The sequence below is a fragment of the Eptatretus burgeri genome, chromosome 15, assembly GCF_056783735.1.
Source record: "Eptatretus burgeri isolate ZD-2024b chromosome 15, Ebu_testis_v1, whole genome shotgun sequence".
NCBI classification, from domain to species: Eukaryota; Metazoa; Chordata; class Myxini; order Myxiniformes; family Myxinidae; genus Eptatretus; species Eptatretus burgeri.
The window spans coordinates 795304-819715 of NC_140975.1; the positions used below are offsets into that span (position 1 = coordinate 795304).

The following is a 24412-nucleotide window of genomic DNA, read 5'->3' on the forward strand; positions in this document are numbered from 1 at the left end:
TTTACTATAAATTATCTTCAAAAGGGGTGTTTAAATTTAACCAAACACCCAGTTTTCATTCATGCACTCCCTTTGTATGCATGCAAAGATTCAGGTCACGAGGTTTCATAGTTTTGGAGTTATGGAAGATACACACACACACACACACACACACACACACACACACACACACACACACACACACACACACACACACACACACACACACACACACACACACACACACACACACACACACACTTCCTCATTTATTAGTTCGATGGAGAAGACAAATTAATAATTTGGTCAAAAGGTCAAAGGTCAACATCACATAAAATCGTCAATTTTCATCCGATTGACCTGACATTTTAAGAATTTGCATATTGTGTCACTGATTTGGTTCACCAATCAAAAGCTAGATGCCGATTGTTTTTGTGTTTTTTTTTGATGAAAAGGTCAAGGTTGTATAAAATTGTCAATTTTTATCTGATTGACTTGAAATTTGAGCAGGGTTTGCATATTGAGTCACTGAAGCCTGTTGCTTTGGAGGTCAAAAGGTCAAGTTTGCCTAAAATCGTCAATTTTTTTGTATTTTTTTTGGCTGTTTTTGGCATGTTTAGCAAATGGAAGAATAAGAAGTCTGAATACAAAGTCGATGCGACGGGCTTTGCATTTTCAGATGCTTTCTTGTTTGCATATTAATTTTTATTTTACTCGTGCATTGATTTTTACTTTGTTTGTGTATTGGTGAAAATCAATGAAAGTGGAGTGAAATTTGATGAAAGTGTTGTGGTAAAAATGAGTTTTCATATTGACCTCTTTCGGAGTTGTTCATAAATCGAATGCAGAATTGATATCTGTAGATGGTTCTCCTTTAATGCGTATTACAATGGCATTCATCAACAATGTACACGTACATATAATACATGGGATTTGAACTAGCGTTTCCAGAATCATGAACCAGTGGTTTTGGTGGGAATGTTTCAATCACTAATTTCACCAAAAGACAGATCTTGTCCACACAAGGTAATATAATGAGTGACATATGGGTTTGGACTCGATATTCCAATGTTTATTCTGGCACACCGCCCTTGCATTCAAACCATCACCACCACCATCACATGGCACAAGGCAAAGCCAACAATTCATTGAATGTTCATGTGTGGAATCTCAAGCTATTGTCAAATCACATGGTAATATTGGAACAGATATCACGAGTCCCATGTTAATGAAAAGGAAGAGATCACACCGAGTTAGCAATTAATGAAAATGATCTTCAAAGAGATAAATACGAGTCAAAATTTGCTAATGCATTACATTGCCTTCATGGAATTCGGTACGTTATAATTTTGCCTCTTTTTTTGGATACCTTTGCCCAGTGTCGAATATTCTATTCCCACTACGTAGTTACATATCGTAGGACACATCCGTAATAAAGTATGCAGCATCGAAATTCATCGTTTGTCCGATTTTACATATCTTGCTCCGAAAAACGTTGATTCCGATGCACTAGTTTTGTGACGTCCGCGTAGAACGCATTTGCATACCCCTAGTAGCCGTACTCGCATAGTCCATTGGAATATTAATCGCCTTTCCCCCAGAGAATATGTTCAGAATCCTTTGTTCTGCAACACGTTTCGCCGGAAAGATCGACGAATTGCTCATATGGAGCGATGTTTCCTCGGTTCACGTGCGTAATATGTGTCCGTCAAAGTTTCACGAGGGAGCATAAATGATGATAAGCTTTACTATATAGCTGCATTGCAATAAAGATATCAATTACATGTATTACATCGTAATTGTAGTATACCGATCTGCATGAATTGCCTCTATTGATGGCCGATCGTGCAAAACAACGTCCGATGAAACTGATGATGCAGGTCTGTCAATTTCTTACGCACATGAAAGTGGTCTGCAGGTCACGTGAACGAGGTACAACAGAAGTGATGACGCTATAGACGTGTGCCTAGTGGCACTGCACAAACAACACGTCATTGTTTTGCGATGAAGAAGCCCGTAATGGCCGTGATATCTCTGCTATTATGTGAAAAACGGCATTTTATCCCCTCATATTTCGGTCAAACCTGACGCACGTTAACCCCACTTTTTTGGCAAACATTCTATATTTTCTTCGTTTTCCAGTGACTGGAAGCGTTTATAATGAGTGAAACCCAAAAATGTGGTTTCAAATGATTCCTGAAGTGAATAATTGAGCAGAATTATTTGAATATGATTTTTCTGACCGGCTGTCATGCTTTTGTAACGCATTCGCGAATTTCGACTCGTATACAGAGAATAAGACATGTAAATTGAATTGGAGACAGTACGTTAATGACATAAAACACAATCGTACCTAACCTTGAGCAATGGGGGACAAGTGCAGGTGGAAACCTGTGAAGGAACGCAGGACCACATGTGGGACGGGACACGGTGTCGGGTGCTCGACCGACGGGGTGATCCGAAAGCGTGTCAGGATAAGCAAGAGCGCAATCCGAACTTCCAGCATTGCAAATTGCTGTCCAATGCAGTTTCTAGAAAAAAAAAACCAAACATATTTTCCTCCACACCCTTTCGACCTTGTGAGAAGTACAGTTGAGTGGCTCACACAGCAGCAGGTAGCAATAAAATCAAGTGGACTCAGGAGATGTTTCAAAGGAAAAATAAGTGAAAATGAGAGCAGGCAGTTCTGGCACTGCAAGCAGTGTGGTTAGGCCACATTGAAAACACTGTTGTTATTTGATTGCTCTGTTATAATATCATGTCATCACAGTGGTGAAGGTTTGGTGAAAAGCTGAGAGGATCATTCCAGCGCTGGCAGGGTTTAGATTCAAGAAAAAGGTTGATATATCGATTTTGTTTAAAATCTCAACTGTTTCATGGCTTGCAGTAATCCAGTGGAGAAGTGAAATAATTGTGCACTTCATGTTACAAGCATGAAATTTGGTAGAAATGTAGAAAACCCATTCTAAGAAAATACATATATTAAGTAATCTTGAAAAAATTAATTTCAATGACGAGAAGCACCCGCTACCTTCGGGAGCCGTCAAGGGGGTCATGTTATTATATTTATGCATATTTTACTCCAAAGGACCCAGGATTACACACCCAAAAAATGGTTGCGATTGGTTCAGCCGTTTTTGCGGTTTCTGGGAACAGACAGACGGACAGACGGACAGACGGTGAATTATAGTAAGATGATTATCCAAAGGGAGTCATTAATTTAACCATATGCTATTGAAAGGTATTCAACGATCCAGAAAACATCACAAAACAACGTACTACCCATGTCCAAATTGATTCTAAAAACAAATAGCTGCGTAATAAAGTTGTGTAAAATGACAGTGTATTATTTTGAGCATCACTTTCCTGTAATTGGCTCACCTGACACTCATGAAGGGACACAATCCATTGTAAATTTAATAAAGTGGTGCTGTACTTTTGAAATAAGTTTTTGCAGCATACAGATTATATCATAAATATTATCAATCACATGAACTCATTACATGACATACATATGATATTGATGAACAAAGCATGAACTTTTAAGACTGTGGTGATTATTCCTTTCAGTACGATGGTGAGGATGATGATGCTTAAACCAGAACAAAAGAAATCATTCACAATTAAAATGAAATGACGTGTTGTCAATGAAGTCCGGCTGATGATTACTCGTCGTAGTCTCTCCAGCGGTTGGTGACGAGGGAAGGGTTTATTGGTGTCTGGTAACTACAGCTTTAAAATGGCGTCGAAGATGGCAAGCAGAGAAAAGACTCGTTCGTTGTCGTCGTGGTTGTTTAGCCAAACAAACGAAATCTCCTTCGCTCAATAGCCTTGGTAATGTCGAACAAAAATCACGATTAAATACTGACGTGTTGAGTGACTCGTGAATAAGGATGAGAAAAACTTGCAAGGAAAAACGCGCGAGCTTCCAACATGTCGTGATGACGAGCTCCCGTGAGTCACTGGCCTTTTTGGCATCCCGTGGGCTGATTGGTTCTCTGCAAGGATGCAACTGATTGGCTACGAGAGTTCACGTGTTTGCTTTATTACAAATATTCGCACAATAAAGAAAAATTAATGAATTACTGAGTAAAGAAAAGTTAATGAGTCACTACACTAGGTCCCCCCACCCCCAAGATCGATGACTAAAGAGAGACGATCGATAATGATGTAGACGTCGACGTCGGCCCCAATTGAATACTTGCACAAATCTCTAAGGCCAATGGACATGTCTGTCAGAATGAGTTTTCCTCATGTCTGATGTAGTTGGCGGTGGCAAAGGGGCTGATTCAGATGTCGATCTGGCTGAACTCGGTGCTTTTGTGTGTGGGCTTTCAGGAACAGTGAGAGTCGATGTTGCTGGAGTTTGTTCTGCAATAGCAGTAGGATGAGATGCATCACACTCCTTATGCATGTAGGCAGCCTTGAGTCTGTCTAAACTGATAGTTTAAGACTCCCCATTAAAATCAAGGATGAAGTACTTGTCGTTCCTGGAAATGAGTCAGAACAGGCTCTGGTAGGGAGGTTGCAGAGAAACTCTGACAGTGTCGTCACGTACAAAAACAAGGGTACAAGACGAAAGATCTTTGAGCAGATGTGTGGAACTCTGTTGACCTCTGGTGCGGATGTAATGCAACTCACTTATTGTCCTTCACAGTCTGTCCACATAATTGCTCGGGTCCAAATCGGTGTAAATGTTCGTCAGAGCAACAAATTGCCCAGGAAGGCGAAGTGTTGATCCAAAATCTAACTCGGCAGCGCTGCAACCAGGTTGGTTTTCACCGTGGTATGAATGCCCAAAAGCACTACCGATCGGTTTTCCATCCAGCGATGTGGGTCTACTTGTGTTCTGAGTAAGGATTTAAAGCTGTCGATGGAACGGTTCAACAAGCCCATTTGCAACAGAGTGGTAAGAAGTAGTTCTGGTGTGTTTGCTTCCAAGTAACTTGGTCAGCATTTTGAAAACTGTGGACTCAAGCAGTCATCCTCTGTCAGTGGTGATAATGGATGGGGCACCAAACATTGCAACCCAAATGGAAACAAAAGTATTGGTTACGGTCTCCGCCGATATGTCGGTAATGGAATGGCTTCTGGCCACCTGGTGAAATGCTCAAGGCATGTCAGCAGATATGTGTTCTCGGCAGATGGTGGAAAAGGAATGACTAAATCAATGTGCACGTTATCAAAACGGAAGTCAGGAGATACAAAGGTGCCTAATGGTATTACTGTGTGACGATGTATTTTTGCTCGTCGACACTGTAAACAGGCTCTGGACCGATTTCTCACATCAGCTAATGGCACACCAGAAAAAAACGTTGAGTCACAAGGTGCTGCGTTGCCCTGATACCAGGGTGAGATAGATTGTGCAGAGCATCAAATACGGCCCGTCTGAACTCAACAGGAGCATACGGACGAGAAGTGCCAGGTGCCAGTGGATACGTCACAAACAATAGTGCCTTCAGAGATAAGGAGAGGTACCTCGCTCAACTTGAGCGATGTGGACCTGACTCTGAGATGCTGATGTTCCTCATCTCCCTGATGCATCCTGGTAAGCCTGTTGAAATCGATGGAGGTGGTCATGTCGAGGGTGTTGATATTGAGCCATGAGAGAGCATCAGTTACAGTATTCTCCTTACCGCTCACATTACGTATATCGGTGGTGAATTGAGAAACATAGTCAAGGTGTCAGACCTCTCTTGGTGAATAGCGATCATGTTGTGCCTGGAAAGCATGTGTTAACGGCTTGTGGTTAGTGTAAACACAAAACCACCGACCCTCAAGTGCATGACAAAATGGCGGATTGTGAGATAAACCGCCAACAACTCGTGACTAAAGGTGGTGTACCTTGTCTCTGCTGGCTGCAACCTTTTGGAAAAGAAGGAAATGGGTTCCCACTTCCCTTCCACATACTGTTGAAATACTCCACCAACTGCCACATCTGATGCATCCACCATGATACATAGTGGTGCATCTGACTTAGTATGGGCTGGGCAAGCATTGTGGCCTCTCCTAGTGAAGACTTCACTGTGGTAAAAGCAGCAGCACATTCATCGGACCAAACCAGACGTCTTTTTGGCTCCTTCCCATGTGGTCTGAGGAGGTCAGTTAGTGCATGAAGGGTGTCTGCATAGTTTGGGATCAATCTCCTGTAGAAAATCACCATGCCAATAAACTTCCGTAGTTTGCGCACTGATGTTGACTGCAAATAATCCTGGTTGTGGTGTTTCTCGACTGCGAAGCAGGGCAGCTTGCGAATTTTCAAGGCTGAACACACTTGTGTACATTTTCCCCAAATCACCAATGATACCAACAATCGCCCCCTGCATGTTGCTCCATGCCAGGACGAGGGGATTGTCGCCTCTGCCCTTGCTGGTTCCCACGCTTCCAACCTTGAACACGCTCTTCTTTAAGATGACATGTGAGCGCCTGCACTTGGGCAGCTAGCTGGTCCATTTGGGTTTTAAGTCAATGCATGTCGGATGTAACTGGTGCAGATACATCATTGACTAACTGGGATGCGACCGCACTGATAGAGGAAGTGCATGGTGTCGCGACGTTGATGATCTTATCAGCTATATCGGCGAGTTGCTCCACATTCATTGAATCACGAGTTGAAACAAGGATACGCTGAGCATTGATTGGCAATCGTCGGAGAAAAAGCTGCTCGAGTACATTATCCTCCCGGTTCCCATCATGTGCTGCATTTTTGGCTGCTGGTTGCATCATTGGTTCAGGGCGCAGTTATGCCGCTGATGCAGTGCCCCGATTACCAATATACTCGTACTCATTTCGCCGACCTCAGAAGGATGGCAGGCTGAGTCAACCCCTTGGTGTTAATTCAGTGGAAACAGGGCTCGAACTCATATCAAGACTCTAGGATCCCAAGATCCTCCTGGTTATTCTCACATAAAAATTGTCGCATCCTTCATAACAATTGAGAAGGCTTACGATCCCTCAGCTCTTCCGAAATCAGAAGTTGATGCAAGTGTTTTTTCTCTGAGGCGGATGTGCGGCGAACGAGCTCTGCCTTGAGGGAATCATACGGTCCTTAAATGGGTGGCTCAATAATTATGTCTCGCACCTTTTGGGCTATCTCTGACTGAAGAGAAGCCACAACATATGCAAATTTTGTTTCCTGTGCTGTGATTCCTTGGGTTAGAAACCGTGCATCAACTTGAGCGAACCATCTGGTGGGGTCGTTTGCCCAAAACGCAGGTAACTTCAAGTTAACAGCTGTGATGGGAGGTGCGACGAAAGGAGGACTTTAATTTGACATGACGGAATATCTTATGGATCACTCACGTCAAATCACCTCGAGTTTGCCAGATCTTAAGCACGTTGGGGTCACCAATTGTGGTGATCATTCCTTTCAGTGTGCTGGTTGTGATGATGATGCTTCAACCAGAACAAAAGAAATCTCATTCACATTTAAAATAACATGACGTGTTGTCAATGAAGTCCGGCTGATGATTACTCCGTCGTCGTCTCTCCAGCGGTTGGTGAAGTAGGAAGGACTTATTGGTGTTTAGCAGCTGCAGATTTAAAATGGCGTCGAAGATGGCAAGCAGAGAAAAGACTCGTTCATTGTCGTCGTGGTTGTTTCGCCAAACAAACGAAATCCCCTTCGCTCAATAGCCTTGGTAATGTCGAATAAAAATCACTTAAATACTGACGTGTTGAGTGACTCGTGAATAAGGATGAGAAAAACGCGCGAGCTTCCAACATTTCGTGATGACGAGCTCCCGTGAGTCACTGGCCTTTTTGGCATCCCGTGCGCTGATTGGTTCTCTGGAAGGATGCAACTGATTGGCTACTAGAGTTCACGTGTTTGCTTTATTACAAATATTCGCACAATCAAGAAAAACTAATGAGTTACTTCAAGTGCATTGTTGAATTTTGCTCACCTGACCTGTAACATCAGTGGGGAAAATAGCAAAATTAACATTGTGGCCAAATGCATTCAACTTCGAAAAATGTAAATGTCCAATTTTCAAAATTATATCATTGATTGACAAGCCTGGTGTTGGCTTAGTGGTGAGGATGGCTGGCTTGGGATCCAAAGGTCCTGAGTTCAAGCCCGTCGGCCACTGAATTAACACCAGGTGGGGTTGACTCAGCCTGTCATCCTTCCGAGGTTGGTAAAGTGAACAACGGTGTTCTGGTAATCAGGGCACTACATTAGTGGCATAGCCGTGTCCTGAACTAATGATGCAACCAGCAGCCACAAGGCTGCACACTAAAGTTTTTGTGTATACCATTGATTCAACCGATTCTTTGTACATTTCATGCTCTTATTACACCGGTAGTAGTGGTCTGGGAACTACATCACCAAACTGATATCCAATATGATTGCAATCAGTTTCACATACGTCATCATTGTACATGTGGCACACATTATTCACTCATCACTGATCCCTTGAAAATGTGAAAACTCCGTTGATCCACCTTATCTGCTGCCACAGTCTCCCCCACACTTGCAGAGTGCTGTGTAATTGAGCACTGCCTTAACACTTGCACTTGTTTCTGAACCCTTTCTGGCATCCACATCTGAGAAACTCTTGACAACTTTGGGATGCTACTGGAAGTGTTGTCCATAATGGCTCCCATTGTTCAGATGAATCTATCCTCCAACCCCATTTCAATGGACGAGGAAACTCACGCTTTAGCCGATAATGCACCATCCCCAAACATGTCCGCCTTGATTCACAGCTCTTTTGCCATGTTCCTGCAGTGCTGCATAAGAGGAAGGGATGTTTTCTGTTGCTCTTCCTTTTGCAGTAAACAAGTGTTTCCTTGCATCATTGACACCCACCAGGTCACTTGTCCTATCATACAATCGGATAACAAATCTCTCAAGTCATGCAAAATCCATTTCTGAGATATGATTGGAGCACGTGAAAGAGCAAGAAATGTTTCTGTGATGCCATCAAATGACTTCCACACCTGCCATACCTTTGTCTTCTGCCCAATTCCGTTGAGTGATGAAACGGTGTCACAGCCATTGGGACTGTGGAACAAAAGGAGACATATAGCCTTCTCTGGTCCCAGAGCTGCAACAATTTCATGAATGGCTTTCATAATGGAAATGTTTCGCAGTACCAAATGTGACTCATACTTCCTCAACATTGAGAGCACTTGATGTAGCAACAGCCAAAACCACAAAATCAGTATCCATAATCCTTAAAAGGATTTTTTACTTCCCATGTTGGTAGTATCTGACATGTACAACATCATCCATGTGTCAGCTTCTTCCTGATCACATGGTGCAAGTGCAGACAAATTGCCCTCTTGATTGTAGACAACTTCATCACCAAAGGTGCTGCTGATTACATTGTTGGTGTCTGCGGTGATGGATTTCTCTCCCAAGAATTTGAACAGCTCTTTCTCGTTTCGGTCACTTCAAAGAAAATCTTTCCAATTGTGAGGAATAAGTAAGTTGGCTTCCACCAGTCTTCTTCTACCACATCCTCTTCTCTTCCTTGCATTTGCTTTCAGACTCATTTTGTACTCATCCCAAATTGTGTCCAGTCTGCTTGTCGTTTCCAGCTGCTTCTCCAAGTAATGCAGAAATACGAATCTGCATATTTACCTTCACATTCTGCGAAAGGTTATGTTTTGGTCGGCGTGTATTTATTTATTTATTTATTTATTTGTAATCTTGTGATTCGCATAACTCAAAAAGTATTAAACCGAATTGCATGAAATTTGGTGGGATGATTGGTTATTAGCCAGGAAGCATTCGATTAGACTTTGGGATCGTTCGGGTCAAAGGTCAAGGTCACGAAAAGGTCAAAATCGTCTTTTTACGATAACACGGTCAATTTTTATTCAATTTGCATGCAACTAACGCCAAAATGTTCAGAATTCAACGCCTCATCTTGTGATATGCAATACGACACAATGACGCCCATACTCTTGTTACCGGTTAGGGGTCAAAGGTCAGGGGGGTCACGACCTTGAAAAATATGCGGTTTTTGTCATAACGCGGTCAATTCTTGTCCGCTTTACATGAACCCAGCACCAAAATGTTCAGAATTTAATGCCCAATCTTGTGACACAATGACGTCATAACACATGTCACCGGTTGGGGTAAAATGTCGGGGGGGGGGGTCACGCCCTTGAAAAATATGCGGTTTTCGGCATAACTCAGTCAATTCTTATTCGATTTGCATGAAACCAGCATCAAACGAGATTACCTTCTCTTGTTGAAACGTATTCACAGAGCTTGCGAGTGAAGACTCGCCAAAATGACGTGAGTTCATTGTTGTTTAGTCCGTAGCCCTCGAAAGTCGGGGGGGGGGGTCATGACATTATAGATATGTGGTTTGTGTCATAAGACAATTCATATGAAACCAGTTCCCCACACTCATACCAAGAACAAAAAAGTAGTGGCAGCGAAGGTATGCGCTCTATGAGTGCCCGTTCTAGTTTGCACATGTCTTCTGAGTCCCCGGCTTCAACATGTTTATAATTGCTGCACCAACTGGAATGGTCACATCAACAAGTGGTCGTCTGTCCATGGGATCTGACACCTCTTTTGGACACCGGAGAAGAACAGACTTGGAGCAGGGATGCAGCATGCTGATATGAGATGTTGATGGAGGACAGGGTTTATTCTTATGTCAAAATAATTTATCTGAGTTGCCATCCCTTGTTTGGCAAGAGATGTAGAGATGGGAGAAGAGGCTACAGTCACTCTTGAGACGAGCAACATGCATCTTTAATGAAGATGTTATATTTACATTTGGAGCAGACATCAATGGAACTTTGTTCTTCCTTTTGGTGTTGAAAGAGGAACATTGTTGATGAGTCTTTCATTTATAAACGTTTCATACTGTTGTCGGCCATGATGTTGAATATTATTCAGTCTCCACTTCCAAAGTGTCTGCAATTTGCTTTGTTGTTGGAACAAACAGTTCATAACTCTCCTCCAGGAATGGGTTCACACATTCTTCAATGACATCACCTTGGGACAGGACATCATTAGCAAATGCTGTTTGAGTTCCCCTCTTTTGTTTTTGATGAGAATTATCTTCCTGCTTGTTTTGTACATGCTGCAATGACATTTCAAATTCTTGAAGAACTCAATTGATTTCAGGACCACCCACAGTCCACCTTCACAAAGCAGCTGTATATTTTGTTAGAACAATGGTCCCTCCATCGCTTTTGATACATTGATGATTCTGTTCATGGGCCTGATCTGTAAAAATGGCAGAAAACACATTCTCTGTCTTGTGAACCACAAAATGTCCATAGTGGAACTCACTTTCTATGGCTGGATGTGTTTTGTGAAGGTTCTTCATGTCTTGAATGTGAACAGAGAGCCATCTTGCATCGTTTGTGTGATTGGGTGTAAACATCGAAGGCATAATGGCATCCAGAGTTTGAATTTCCAATCAAAATTGCCCTCAAATAATGATCTCACAAACGCTAAGAGCAACAACTCCAAGTTGAAGACAATGCTAGCCGGTTCTTGAGCGAAGGTGGCGATTCTTCTTCAGGGTCTCTGCCAACTTTCTCAAAGATAAGTTTTGCAGTCGTTTTTGTTGCGTTTTCACTGTCATTCTGTTATGTCTGTGTTTACTGTGTGTTTCTATTTCGGTCTTGTGTTAAAACTTGTGCTAATTCTTGAGTATTCGTCGGTCTTTTCACATCGGGCTTCCTTGAGGCCTTCCCTTCTTCCCATTTGTGTGCACGATAGTGTTTGTTCTATTTTATCCTTATTACCTCCATTACTGAAGGTGAAGGAGGTTATGTTTTCACCCCTTTCTGTCTGTTTGCCTGTGTGCAGGATATCTCAAAAAGTTATGGATGGATCCGGATGAAATTTTGTGGACCGGTTCAGTGTGTGACGAGGACAAAGTGATTCGGTTTTGGTGAAGATCCGGATCCGGCTACTAGAATTTTTAAGTGATTCTTCACAATTGAGAGATCGGGCAAAACCGATATATAGCACGATATCTCAAAAAGTTGTGGTCGGATTCGAACAAAACTTGGTGGACACGGGTGTGCGACAAGGAAGAATTGAATCAATTTTGGTGAAGATCTGAATCCGGTTCCGAATCTGATAAGTTTTTAAGTGATCTTCAACTTTGAGAGATAGGGCTAAACCGATATATAACACGATATCTCAAAAAGTTGTGGACGGATTCAGATAAAACTTTGACACGTGTGTGTGGCAAGGACAAATTGATTTGATTTTGGTGAAGATCTGAATCCGAATCTGGATACGAGAGTTATTTAATTTTTAAACTGATTCTTCACCATTGAGAGATTGGCCCAAAAACGATACAGAGCATAATATTTCAAAAATGTATTGGGCCAGATATGTTCTCGTGGATCAGGCATTGCGTGGCAGAGGTATGTGCTCTCCCAAGTGCCCTTCTCGTTACCATCAGTTTTTATTTTCTCCACTTTTCCCTCCACCCTCCTATCCCTCTCAACTATACCCTCTGTTTCATGTCTTAAAATGGAAAAAAAATACAAAAAAAATACCTTTTCCCTCACATTTTCCCCACGTAACCACGTGACTTCCTGTACCAACTCCAATTCCCCCTTCTTCTGCCGATCCACATTCACCATACACCTTCACGATTTTTTTCTTCAACCTTTCCTTTACCTAAACTTACCTAATCATAAAAAAACAAAAATTCCTTATTCTTTAAACCTCTCAAGTGACACCTCCCATAACCACACGTTTCTCAACCCACTCTTCTTCTTCCTGTTACTTTAACAAGGAATAACAAGGAAATCCAACACAGGTGGAGGCCATTCAGCCCATCATGCCTCCATGAACACCACACTGATCCAGCTACACAAGATCCAAGGAAGAAAATGCAAAAAAAAAAGTTTTTAATTAATGAAAGATTTTTTTGTCGTTTTTTTTTTTGTACACACATATCTCTATTATAATACCAAGCTTGCACACTAAAAACTCGGCTCGCCGTCACACGATCCCTATGAAATTGCTGTGGCACTTAGCGGACATGCCGACAATGTTTGGGAAGTCTTGGCGTTCCATAGTACCACTTGCATTTTGCACAATGCGTATTTTTGTCATTCACCGTGTACGGTCTGTCGTCTGCTACCAGCTATGTTGTACTGCTATCCTGTGTATGTGCACGGTATCGCTAGTACATATATATATATATATATATATATATATATATATATATATATATATATATATATATATATATATATATATATATATATATATATATATATATATTCCTTTTCTTCCATTCAGGGGAGGGGCCATGGGCTTGGTTAAAAACACACATCAGCCATACAACCAGCCTTGACAAGACCCCCACCAACAGCACTCTGCACACAATCACCCATCAATACTCAAACTACCTAAAAGTCTTATCAACATCCCCATACCCCTCCATCTCCATAACTTCCAGGTACCTATCTAATTCTAATTTAAACTTATCTACTTTTTCTGTTTCTACTACCTTTCCAGGGAGACCATTCCATGCATTAACTACTCTCTGAGTGCTAGTCCCGTACCTTACTACCTTACTGCTTTCATCAAACTACCAGCTTCCTTCTATATTTGCCGATCCAAATTCACCAAACACCAACACGATTTTTCTTCAAACTTTCCTTTTGCGAATCTTACGTAATCTTCATCAAAAAATAAAAAAAATAATAAAAAGTCTCTTAATATGTTCCAACTTCCTCTTTCACCTGTGTGGTTCTCGGTGTTGTATCATAATTCACTCTTCTTATTCTTCTTCTTCTTCTTCTTCTTCTTCTTCTTCTTCTTCTTCTTCGTCCTCTTCTTAAGGCTTTTTTCAATTGGACCTTTCCTTCATCCTGTGTCAAAAACGTCCCACTGTTACAACGTTTCTTTTCTCCATTCTCTTCATTCTCCTTTATTGCCTCCTTCACGTAATGTCTTTAATCACATCTCTGACTTAAAAAAATTTAAATCCCAGTTTGTAATACATGTTCGTGTTCCATCAATCGTCCTTTTTTTCCAAATTGAGTGCCAATTCACCCCACCTCCTTAAATCTACCTCCTCCTAACCCCTCACCTGTCATCTCCTCTCCTTACCCCTCCCATCTTGCCCCTCATCCGACCTCCGCTCTTGGCACCTCTTCACTGCCTTCTGCGTCAGTATCAGCTCCTCCTCTGTTGTCCCAAATTGTGTGGTATTCCAACATCTGTGGGCTCCATTCTAACTGAACAGATATCTTACTCTCTCAATCAGAACACCACTCATCACCACAAACATACTCCTTCCTTTCCCTCACCGCACCTCCCCCTCTTCCCAACCCCTCAAATATTGTATCTCCCCCTGCCCGCTCCTTTCTTCACCATACCTCCACCAAGTCTCATTCCTCCCCTCTCCCCACCTCTCTCATTGCCCTCCTGCACCTTGGCCGTGCCTGCTCTCATCGTCTCCACAACGTCTCAAAGCAACCTTCACACTCTTCCCCCTCTGTGCTTCCCTCTCACCTCTCAAAAATTCCCCACCCCTCACCCTTCTCCCTCAAATCTCCCCTCTCACCCTTCTCCCTCAAATCTCCCCTCTCACCCGTCTCCCTCAAATCTCCCCTCTCACCCTTCTCCCTCCAATTTTCCCCCTCACTCCCCCTTCCCAAAGTTGCCCCTCCTCACATCCACAATGCTGGATCCTTCTCCCACCCTCTCTCTTCCATCTCATCACTCCACCTCCTCCAATCCTCAACTGCCCTCTGCCCACTCTCTCATTACTCCCCACTGCACCTCAACCCATCACCACTGAGCCGTTTGTCCTCCTTATCCGGCTCTCTCCCCCAGCTCTTCTGCAATCATCCGCACTCTTTCAACATCTCTCCTTACCTCCGCCCCCCCACCTCCCTCGTCCTACCCTCCCCTCCCCTGCATCCAGAGCCTCCGCCCCTCCCTCTTCCTTAACAGTGTGGACCTCAAACATCTGAGGTCTTCACTAAAACTTGACAGATCTTTCCATACAGGTTGCCACTGACAAATCAGACATAAATCTGCTTAACAGAAACTTTCTTCCTTCAAGATGTCCATCACTCCCGAGTCTCTCCACTGTTACCCCCTCCTCCAGAATGACAGACCTGAGGATTGTCCTGGGGGCAGAGTTCACCAAACAGTAATGACTCCATTTACAGTCATTACTGACTGTAATTAACTCTCCAAAAACATGGACCAACTTCTATCCTCTCATCCCAACTCTCTCTTCTTCATAAGTGGTGACTTCAATTGTCATCATGCCAGTTGGCTGGGTGTGGGTACCTCTCTCACCTGCCATAGCACTTCAGCAAGACTTCTGTGACTCATTGGGACTTCTGTGACTCATTGTCAACTTCCCGACCCGGATCTCAACCAACGGTGCGCCATCTCTTCTGGATCCGATTTTGACCAATTTCCCTGAAAATATCTGCTGCTCTTCCTCCACTCCAATCAGTTCATCTGACCACGTGCTTGTCAAAGTAAACATCTCTCTGCTGTGATCTGAGAATCACCTCAGCACCGTTGAGTCTGGAATTTCAATCAGGCCAACATGCACGGACTTAAAGCAGCCATCAAATTTCGAGACTGGTCTTCCATCTCTACTTCCTCTGACATCAACTTGTCCTGGGAATTCTTTCAAAGAATATCTCTCTTCTCTTCTCTTCTCTTCTCTTCTCTTCTCTTCTCTTCTCTTCTCTTCTCTTCTCTTCTCTTCTCTTCTCTTCTCTTCTCTTCTCTTCTCTTCTCTTCTCTTCTCTCTCTCTCTCTCTCTCTCTCACAGATTTATCCCATCTCGTCTTCAGTTGTCCTACCCTTCCTTCCGCCCATGGTACACTAAAGCTTGTGGTGAGGCAGTTTTCCTGAAACAACTTACCTTTGCATCATGGAAGGCGAATCCAACTGAAGGCAATCTTAGATCCTTCCGCAAAGCTCGGGACAAGTGTGTGTCTACCCTCAGGAGAGCCTGAAAACAATATCTTTCCAATCTCAAGTCTGAACTCTCAAACCTGTCTCCCTCCTCCAAACCCTGGTGGCGTCTAATCAAATCTGTTTCTGGTGCATATTCCTCCTCCATCCCTCCCTAACCTCAAATAGCCACACAGCTGGTACTGCATGTGAAAAGGCTGAATGCCTAAGCTCCGTGTTTACTTCTAAATCTTGTGTCCCAAACCCATTGCTTTCTGTCCCCACCTTACCCAGTCATACCCAGCTGACCATGGACCCTGTGTCCGTTTCTCCTGACAAGGAGGAGCGCTTGCTGTCAAACCTCGACTCAGATTCTGCAACTGGTCCAGACGGCATCAGCCCACGTGTCCTAAAACCTGCTCTGCGGCTCTTCCTCACCCTCTCTCTGTTCTATTCACTCTCTCGTTTGCTCAAGGTCATCTGCCATCTGCTTGGAAATCAGCAAACATTACCGCTCTGCATAAAAAAGGTGCAAAAACAGGTCTCTGCAACTACAGACCAATCAGCCTTCACCCAATCAGCAAGGTTGTGGAATCCATTGTGGAAACATTAAATCCTTCCTCTTCTCCAATTGCTTGATTTCCGATTATCAATTAGGATTCAGACCAGGTCACTCTTGCCTGGATTTGTTGCTTTTGTTCTCCCAACAAAGGATGGAGGCCCTCAATGCCAGATATGAAGTCAGAGCCATCTCCCTGGACATATCGCGTGCTTTCGATACGGTCTGGCACCATGCCCTGCTCACCAAATGCTTTTCCTATGGTATCCAAGGAAATCTCGACTCATGGCTCACAGACTTCCTCTCCTGTCATAGCCAACATGTAGTGCTTAATGGAATGCTCTCATCTCCTCTTCCTGTCCAGGCTGGAGTTCCTCAAGGCAGTGTTCTGGGTCCTGTTATTTTTGGGGTTTTCATCAATGATCTCTCTAACTCTTTGGAAAATCCTCTTTATCTCTTTGCTAATGACTCCACCCTCTGCCGGTACATCTGTCATCCCTCAGACCGGCAAGCAGCAGCCTCTCCACTCCATGCAGATCTGGATAAAATCACAAGGTGGTCCAACATGTGGAACATGTCTTTCAATCTTGACCAATCTCACATTCTCACTATGTCTCTCTGAAAGGACCGTCCAGAACCCCCCCCACACCCCCCATCTACTTTCTCAACAATCCCCTTGAAGAAGACCTCTCACTCTCGCACCGCAGGCAGATCAGTGGTGTTCTACCATCTCCTCTCCGCCCCCCCTCCCCACTCTATCTGAGATATGTCCTCCCCATATTTATGCAGGGTGCTCAAGGTCCGCCAGCAACCCCCTTCTGGTAAAACTACCAAAATCAAGAATCACTGCTCACCTTCACTCTTTCATTCCTCTTTTTTCTGAACTTTGGAACAAACTCCCACACTCTCTTCAATCCCACTCTTCCCTCCAGGTCTTCAAAACAGCTGTTCGCCACCATCTCTTATCTTCCCCCCATCCAAAACCACGATCTTTTCTACCCCCACTATGCTACCCCAAACCCACCTCCTTCAAATTGCCTGCTTTCCTTCCTGAAAGTCCCCGTTATGTAAGGACCTGAAAGACTGTCTTTCAGGTCCTTACCATCTTGTTTACCCTGTGTTCCCTGCCCCATCCCTCTCCCTTCCACAGATCTCCTCATGTCTCTGTTCCACACTGTTTTTTCCTTCCCTCTCCCACCCCTTTTGTCTCCTGCTCCCCTTGTTGTGTGTTTCTGTGTGTTAGTTCTCATATGAGACAATCCCAGAGAAGACCAAGATAATGACAAGTAACACATCTAAAATATCTGAATTTTGAGCAGTTAGGCCTATTGTGAAGACATGTTGGGGACATGAATAGTTGTAGGTCGATATTTTTTATCCTCGAGTTTTATTTTGTCGGACATGTGTACATTAGATTAAATTACCATAAAAACAATACTTATTGAAAAGTATTGGCAGAAAATGTGTAATCACCTTTGATCTGGATTTTCATTAAAAGATGCCATCCCAAAATATTGAGTTTCCATGCCAAAGAGGCTGCAAGGTGTCCATTTTGATTTTTATCAGGTCATGTTGACATGTGAAAATTAATAACATAAGGGGATATCACCACTCTGCTTTGACTGCTATTTCCTCACAACCACACACAGTGAAGATAGTAACTGGGGTCACTGATGGACAATGTTTCAATGAAAATGTATCAAAAACCAAATTCCCAAGTGCCTCCATAATCTAAATTTACATGATACACCCAAGTGAACATTCATGACACGTTTCATGCTTGTAACATGATGTGCACAATCACAATGAAAAATTGCCCGAATCTGCTCAATGACAGGTGAGGTGGGGAAAATTGCCTTTTTCTGCATCTACAATTCCTCAAAGTGATCTTGTGTGAGATCTGTTTGAAAGCACTTCTTGAAAGGTGCTCATGCTGACAGAACATTCTGGCATAATGGTGATATGGGTTTCGTCAACAAGTAAATGAGGTTCACAATGAAATGCATCAGGTATTCCTGCAGTTCGATGTGGTGTGTTGTCCTACCGTGGTCCGGCAGAGAACGGCAAGTAGGCATGTGAATGGCGTCCAGCCGAGTTATCCGGGGAGAAGCGGAGAGGGTCAAATTCCTACAAAAAAGTTGTCAATAATCACAGAAGATAAATGTTTGGACAAATATTCACAATAGAAAAATCCAAACCATGTTATACTATGGCTTTCAAGAGGGTGTGGACCTATAATTACAAGGGCACCAGTCCAGTAGCTTTCACATTACACCACAGTCTGGATCCTTCACCATGAGGCAACAGTGCGGTGACTTTAGCACGAGGCAACAGTGCAGTGACTTTACCACGAGGCCACAGTCAGGGTCCTTCACCACGAGGCCGCAGTCTGGGTCCTTCACCACAAGGCCACAGTCTGGGTTCACCATGAGGCCACAGTCTGGGTCCTTCACCATGAGGCCACATTCTGGGTCCTTCACCACGAGGCACATTCTGGGTCCTTCACCACGAGGCCACAGTCTGGGTCCTTCACCACGAGGCCACAGTCTGGGTCCTTCACCACGAGGCCACAGTCTGGGTCCTTCACCACGAGGCCACAGTCTGGGTCCTTCACCACGAGGCCACAGTCTGGATCCTTCACCACGAGGCCACAGTCTGGGTCCTTCACCACTAGGCTACAGTCTGGGTCCTAAATACGATGAGGACACAGTCTGGGTCCTAAATACCACGAGGCCACAGTCTGGGTCCTTCACCATGAGGCCACAGTCTGGGTCCTTCACCACGAGGCCACAGTCTAGGTCCTTCACCATGAGGCTACAGTCTGGGTCCTTCACCACGAGGCTACAGTCTGGGTCCTTCACCACGAGGCTACAGTCTGGGTCCTAAATACCACGAGGCTACAGTCTGGGTCCTAAATACCACGAGGCCACAGTCTGGGTCCTAAATACGATGAGGCCACAGTCTGGATCCTAAATACCACGAGGACACAGTCTGGGTCCTAAATACCACGAGGCCACAGTCTGGGTCCGAAATACCACGAGGCCACAGTCTGGGTCCGAAATACCACGAGGCCACAGTCTGGGTCCAAAATATCACGAGGCCACAGTCTGGTTCCGAAATACCACGAGGCCACAGTCAGGATCCGAAATACCACGAGGCCACAGTCAGGATCCGAAATACCACGAGGCCACAGTCAGGATCCGAAATACCACGAGGCCACAGTCAGGATCCGAAATACCACGAGGCCACAGTCAGGATCCGAAATACCACGAGGCCACAGTCAGGATCCGAAATACCACGAGGCCACAGTCAGGATCCGAAATACCACGAGGAAAAGTCAGGATCCTAAATACCACGAGGCCACAATCAGGATCCGAAATACCACGAGGTCGCAGTCAGGATCCGAAATACCAAGAGGCCACAGTCAGGATCCGAAATACTGTTGCGAATCTGGAAGCCATGAGCACACAGACATTCAGGTTCCTATAGCTTAGTTATTTCGATAAGCATGTGTTTTCTAGATAGCTTCCATCGCCTAGTCTAATGGGTGAATATATTGTTACGGATTCGCGCCCGCCGGCGTGCTGACGGCCACGTAACTCGAATCGCGGCGCGTCGCCCACCGGACGGACAATCCAGTCGTGACCCTCTCGGACTAACGCCGGGAACCAGTCACGGGTGGACCTTTCGGTCTCACCGCGATCGAGCCGATCAGCCCCCGCGTGGGATAGGGTTGCTCGCCAAATTCGACCTACCTAAGTACCCACGCGGAGGGTAGACCGGGCGATCGCACCTCGCCGCAGGTCGACTTCGGACACGGGCCACTTAAGCGACCCGTTCCGTACTATCGGGATAACCGAGCGGTGTTATTCGTCGACCTCGACGGTTCGATTAATTATCGGGCGTATTCAGCCCACTACCAACCCTTTACGTGAAGCAAGATGAGGATTCAATGAAAGAAATGACGAAGCGAAGCGGGAAACAGTTCAACACAAAGCACATTTATTCGCGCTGAACGGAAAGCACACATATTCAATTCCACCAAAAGCACATAGAAAAGAAAAACACAATGCAATTTACACAAAAAGCAAATGTAAAAGCGAAGACACAATGCAGATCTAATACCGATTACGCGAGCACACGGCAACACTTATACAATTTTACTTCACAGACGGCGCCGACAACACATACCCAAAACCGAGGAAAAGAATAGAGAACCCTCAAGGATGAGGCGGGCCTGAGGCCGAGACCGGGTCAGGCCTACCCGTCTGGTGATGAGACGCGGAGCGGCGATGGTGCCTCAACTCCGCGGGCCTCGCGGGCAGTGTCTGGTAGGGGGTGGGAAAGGGGCCCCCTTGGTCACACTATCTCAGCGCGGGGGGAAACAGGAGGGGGTTGCTGATGCTCGGGGTATAGAGGATTCCTACTCTGCCTCGAGTCCCGCGACGAGCGTCTCCACCTCGGCCAGGTCGCGCTGTCGGCCTCCCTGGGGTGCAGCTCCCTGCACGACGCGAGCACCCCCTCGTCTGCCCTCGCCGCCTCTCCACATCTCCGTCCCCTCCGCTCCGACTCCAACGCACACGACGACGACCAGCTCCTTCTTGCTCCTTCTTCCCAACTCCACCGCCCGCGAAGTCTTAACTCTCTGTTCACTTGACTGACGAACGCGGTCGCTTATATCAGCCCCGTGGCTTCGCTCTCTCATCTTTGACCCCCTCCCTTCGACCTTTCACCTCGCTCCCCATTGGCCCGAGAAAAAGTGGGCGTGAATGCTTTTTGATCCATAAATTTGCATATATCGATCGCCCTCAACGCCCTGGGGGCGGGGCCAAATCGCCCCTCGCTCACCGATTGGACGGAACAAAAGTGGGCGTGTGTCGTTTTTGATCCGTTTTTGAAGTGGAAAATCCGTGGTTTTGTACACGCTGTTCGGCGCGCGCCCTGCACGAGTCCAACACCGGTACCCACAAGCGGCGCAAGAACGGTGGCGATGCGACGGTTGCGAGGTGTGACGTGAAGCGGCGCCGCGGTGGGTGGTTGATGTGGTGGTTGTAACAATGGCGGTTGGTCCAAATTAAAGATAGTAAAAGAAAAACGGCTATCCTGAAGAGTCGCAGCACGCATAAATGACATGTATTCCCACAAGACAACGGGTTTGGGCCTAACTACACATGTACTTACCGAGATACCTCACCTAAGGGACCTGAATGGTGGTTTGCGAATTTGGTAACCACAACACTACCCCCTCTCCTTTTTACAGACTCGTCCCGAGTCGTCAAATTTTCGTGTGCCATCATGTGTAGTTTTCCCCTAGTACATTTTACCTACGGATCCCTGAGTGCGACATTCATGGTATTCGTGTCCCCAAAATAAATAACCTGAGGGCTGCGTAACTATCTAAACAAACTCACTCACACGGACGACTTAAATAAAATTGCCGGCGCTAGACAGACATGCCGGGGGCGCACTCATATTTACAGTACATCTTAACCTTAACTTACAAATTTTACACTAAACCATGGCCCAGGATCATTGAACTCTGCAAAAAGAAAGCAGTTAGCAGGGAGCCAGGCTGCCCGCATGCAGTCTCTGGCTCAAACAATGCAGGTGACAGGGAACGTGGCTGGCTGCTCACACGCAGTCCAAGGCCTTCCCTTTTGAACTGAACGCAGTGAACCACAACGGTGCATGGGCTGCACAACGCAGTCTCCGTGCCAGCTCAAGTGGCACACGCAATGAGCACAACGAATGGATGGATGGATGGTTTGAATTGAACTCAGTGAACCACAACGGTACATGGGCTGCACAAATGCAGTCTCCGTGCCAGCCCAAGTGGCACACGCAATGAGCACAACAAATGGATGGATGAACACAAACACGGTGCACGGGCCGCCACTGCAGGCCCGTGTTGTAGCTGCCAACAGGGCAGTTCTTGCAGCTTGCAAACTGTTGCCTTGATCCTGGCGCACATGGAAATGAACAGGGGGGGGCAGAGCAAAAATTGAACGGGGCTGGTGAACAGGGGCAGTGGGCATGGCATGGCAAAGGCAGCAGGCAAACACAGCCCGCAGAAGAAGGCCGCTGCAGGCAAACACAGCCGGCAGATGAACTGGCCGGCACAGGCCTTGAAGAAAAACAGCCAGCAGATGAACTGGCCGGCACAGGCCTTGCAGCACAGCAGCTGCAGACGATCCAGCCGGCACAGGCCTTGCAGCACAGCAGCTGCAGATGAAGTTGGCCAGCCTTTGCCGTTCCGTGGAGGTTGGTGGAGGGAGTGCGGTGGTGCTGGCCACTTGGAAGGCGGGCTCGAACCTACCTACCTGTCTCCCTCCCACCTATCGCCTTTGCCTGTCACTGTACATACCCACTCCCTTAATTTGTCAAACCCCAATTTAGCCCCAACTTTTTTTTTTTTTTTTTTACTTCCCCACTATAAATCGTCCCCTAACCCCCTTTATCGTCTTTGTTCGGCTAACCTATCCTGTCACCTAGCCTACTCCCAACCCCTACGTTCCCTTCCCGGAGGGGAAAAAGGGAGAGCTAACGTCCTGTGCCGAGGCCCAACTCAAGCCTCAGAATGGCCTCCCCAGAGTTCAGCGATCTATAACCAAAGTGGGTCCAGCGGCCCTCAACGACAGCGAGGGGATGGATGGTACGGAGGGGTACATCTCCTAATCTACCCTAACCATTAACTGTTAAACTACCCTGGGGCTTTCAACAAGCGCCTCTCGCTTAAACTATTGGTTCTAACAACCCAGATTCCCGTCGCCTGTGTTGGTGTCCTCACAATTTCGGGCCTCGCCCCCCAATTTTCTCTCCGTGCCCTCACACGGTCTCCTGGCTGGGACACGTGGCTCCCTTTGGCAGGCACGACCCTCTGCCGAATCTCCCGCTATGGCACCCCCGGGCACTACACTGCCTCCGAGCCTACCAGCTCCCTAACACCGGGGAGTGCCCCCCATGGCACCTCCCCTGAAACGCACACGTGGCAGGCTGGCTTCCCGGGCCCCTTTCCGAGGGTCACCCTTGCCCACAATACTGCCCACGCGGCTCATGGCGCCCCGGGCCCCCGCACCAAGCAGGCGCACCCGTGCCCACTACGCTATCCCGGCCCCCCATGGGCCCTTGGCCTACTAGCCTGGTGCCCGGGGTACCCACTCAGCGATACTCACCTTTCGCAGCCACGCTCCCAAGCCCGTCAACAGGGCTCCTGCACCCCTCCAAATGGGTCTCGAGCCTACTTTCCCACCAACAACAAAACGACCTCCATTTTTCAATTTGACTAACCCCCTAACTCACTTTATACTGACCCCGGGGTCCCTTGGGCGGGAGTCACTCCTCCCCCCAATCACTCATCGTACCATGCATTCCCCATTCACTCCACACACACAGACCCGCTGGCCTCACTCACTCACCAAGCACATGCCTCACAACTCACCAACTCTTCAACACACACACCGCTGAACTCTGCCATACTCCTAACTACATCCCCTAACTAACTCGTGCTCCCACGTCGTCCCTTATACTACAGCACGTTCCTTTTAACACTACGTAGCTAAACTACGTCCCCTCTACACATTCACAAGTCTGTCACTGTCTCCTAACTCAAAAAATCATTTTATTTCCCAACCTAAATCTGGCTACAATCCCTCTAACTAATCCATTCCACGGACTCCATGAGGACTTACCCCTGCCCCATGAAGTCGGTCTAACTAAGCTAACTCTTCCCCCTAACTAGTTTCCATCCTGTGCCCAGGGAAGGGGGTCTTCCACCCCTTGCCCAGGAATCCTGTGCACCCGAAAGTGAGGCTTACTGTTTTTTGTTTTTTTTTCATGCGCAGCACCTGCGCGGCAACTCAGAGCTCGCGCACTTTGCACCTGCCCGTGACGTCATGCAGCTGCACGTGTTCCTCGTCCCTCCTTGGACGGTACCATCCGGCAGAGATACCCCTCCTGCCGGATTCCAACCCCACGTGCAGCCATGGCGTCAC

General features: G+C 46.0%; 1 protein-coding gene across 9 annotated transcripts in view; it reads right to left on the bottom strand.

The window, feature by feature from the left end:
* Nucleotides 1-829: 829 nt before the first annotated feature.
* LOC147011290 (cytochrome P450 4B1-like) overlaps nt 830-24412 on the bottom strand; it is a 93801-nt gene continuing 70218 nt past the window's right edge. For all 9 annotated transcript variants that reach the window (XM_085857375.1, XM_085857376.1, XM_085857374.1 and 6 more), the window contains 2 exons: nt 18466-18548; nt 830-2510 (listed from right to left, as the gene is read on the bottom strand). In XM_085857375.1, coding sequence (XP_085713501.1) covers nt 2333-2510; nt 18466-18548 — 261 coding nt within the window. In that variant the 3' untranslated portion in view covers nt 830-2332. The remainder of the gene's footprint in view (nt 2511-18465; nt 18549-24412) is intronic.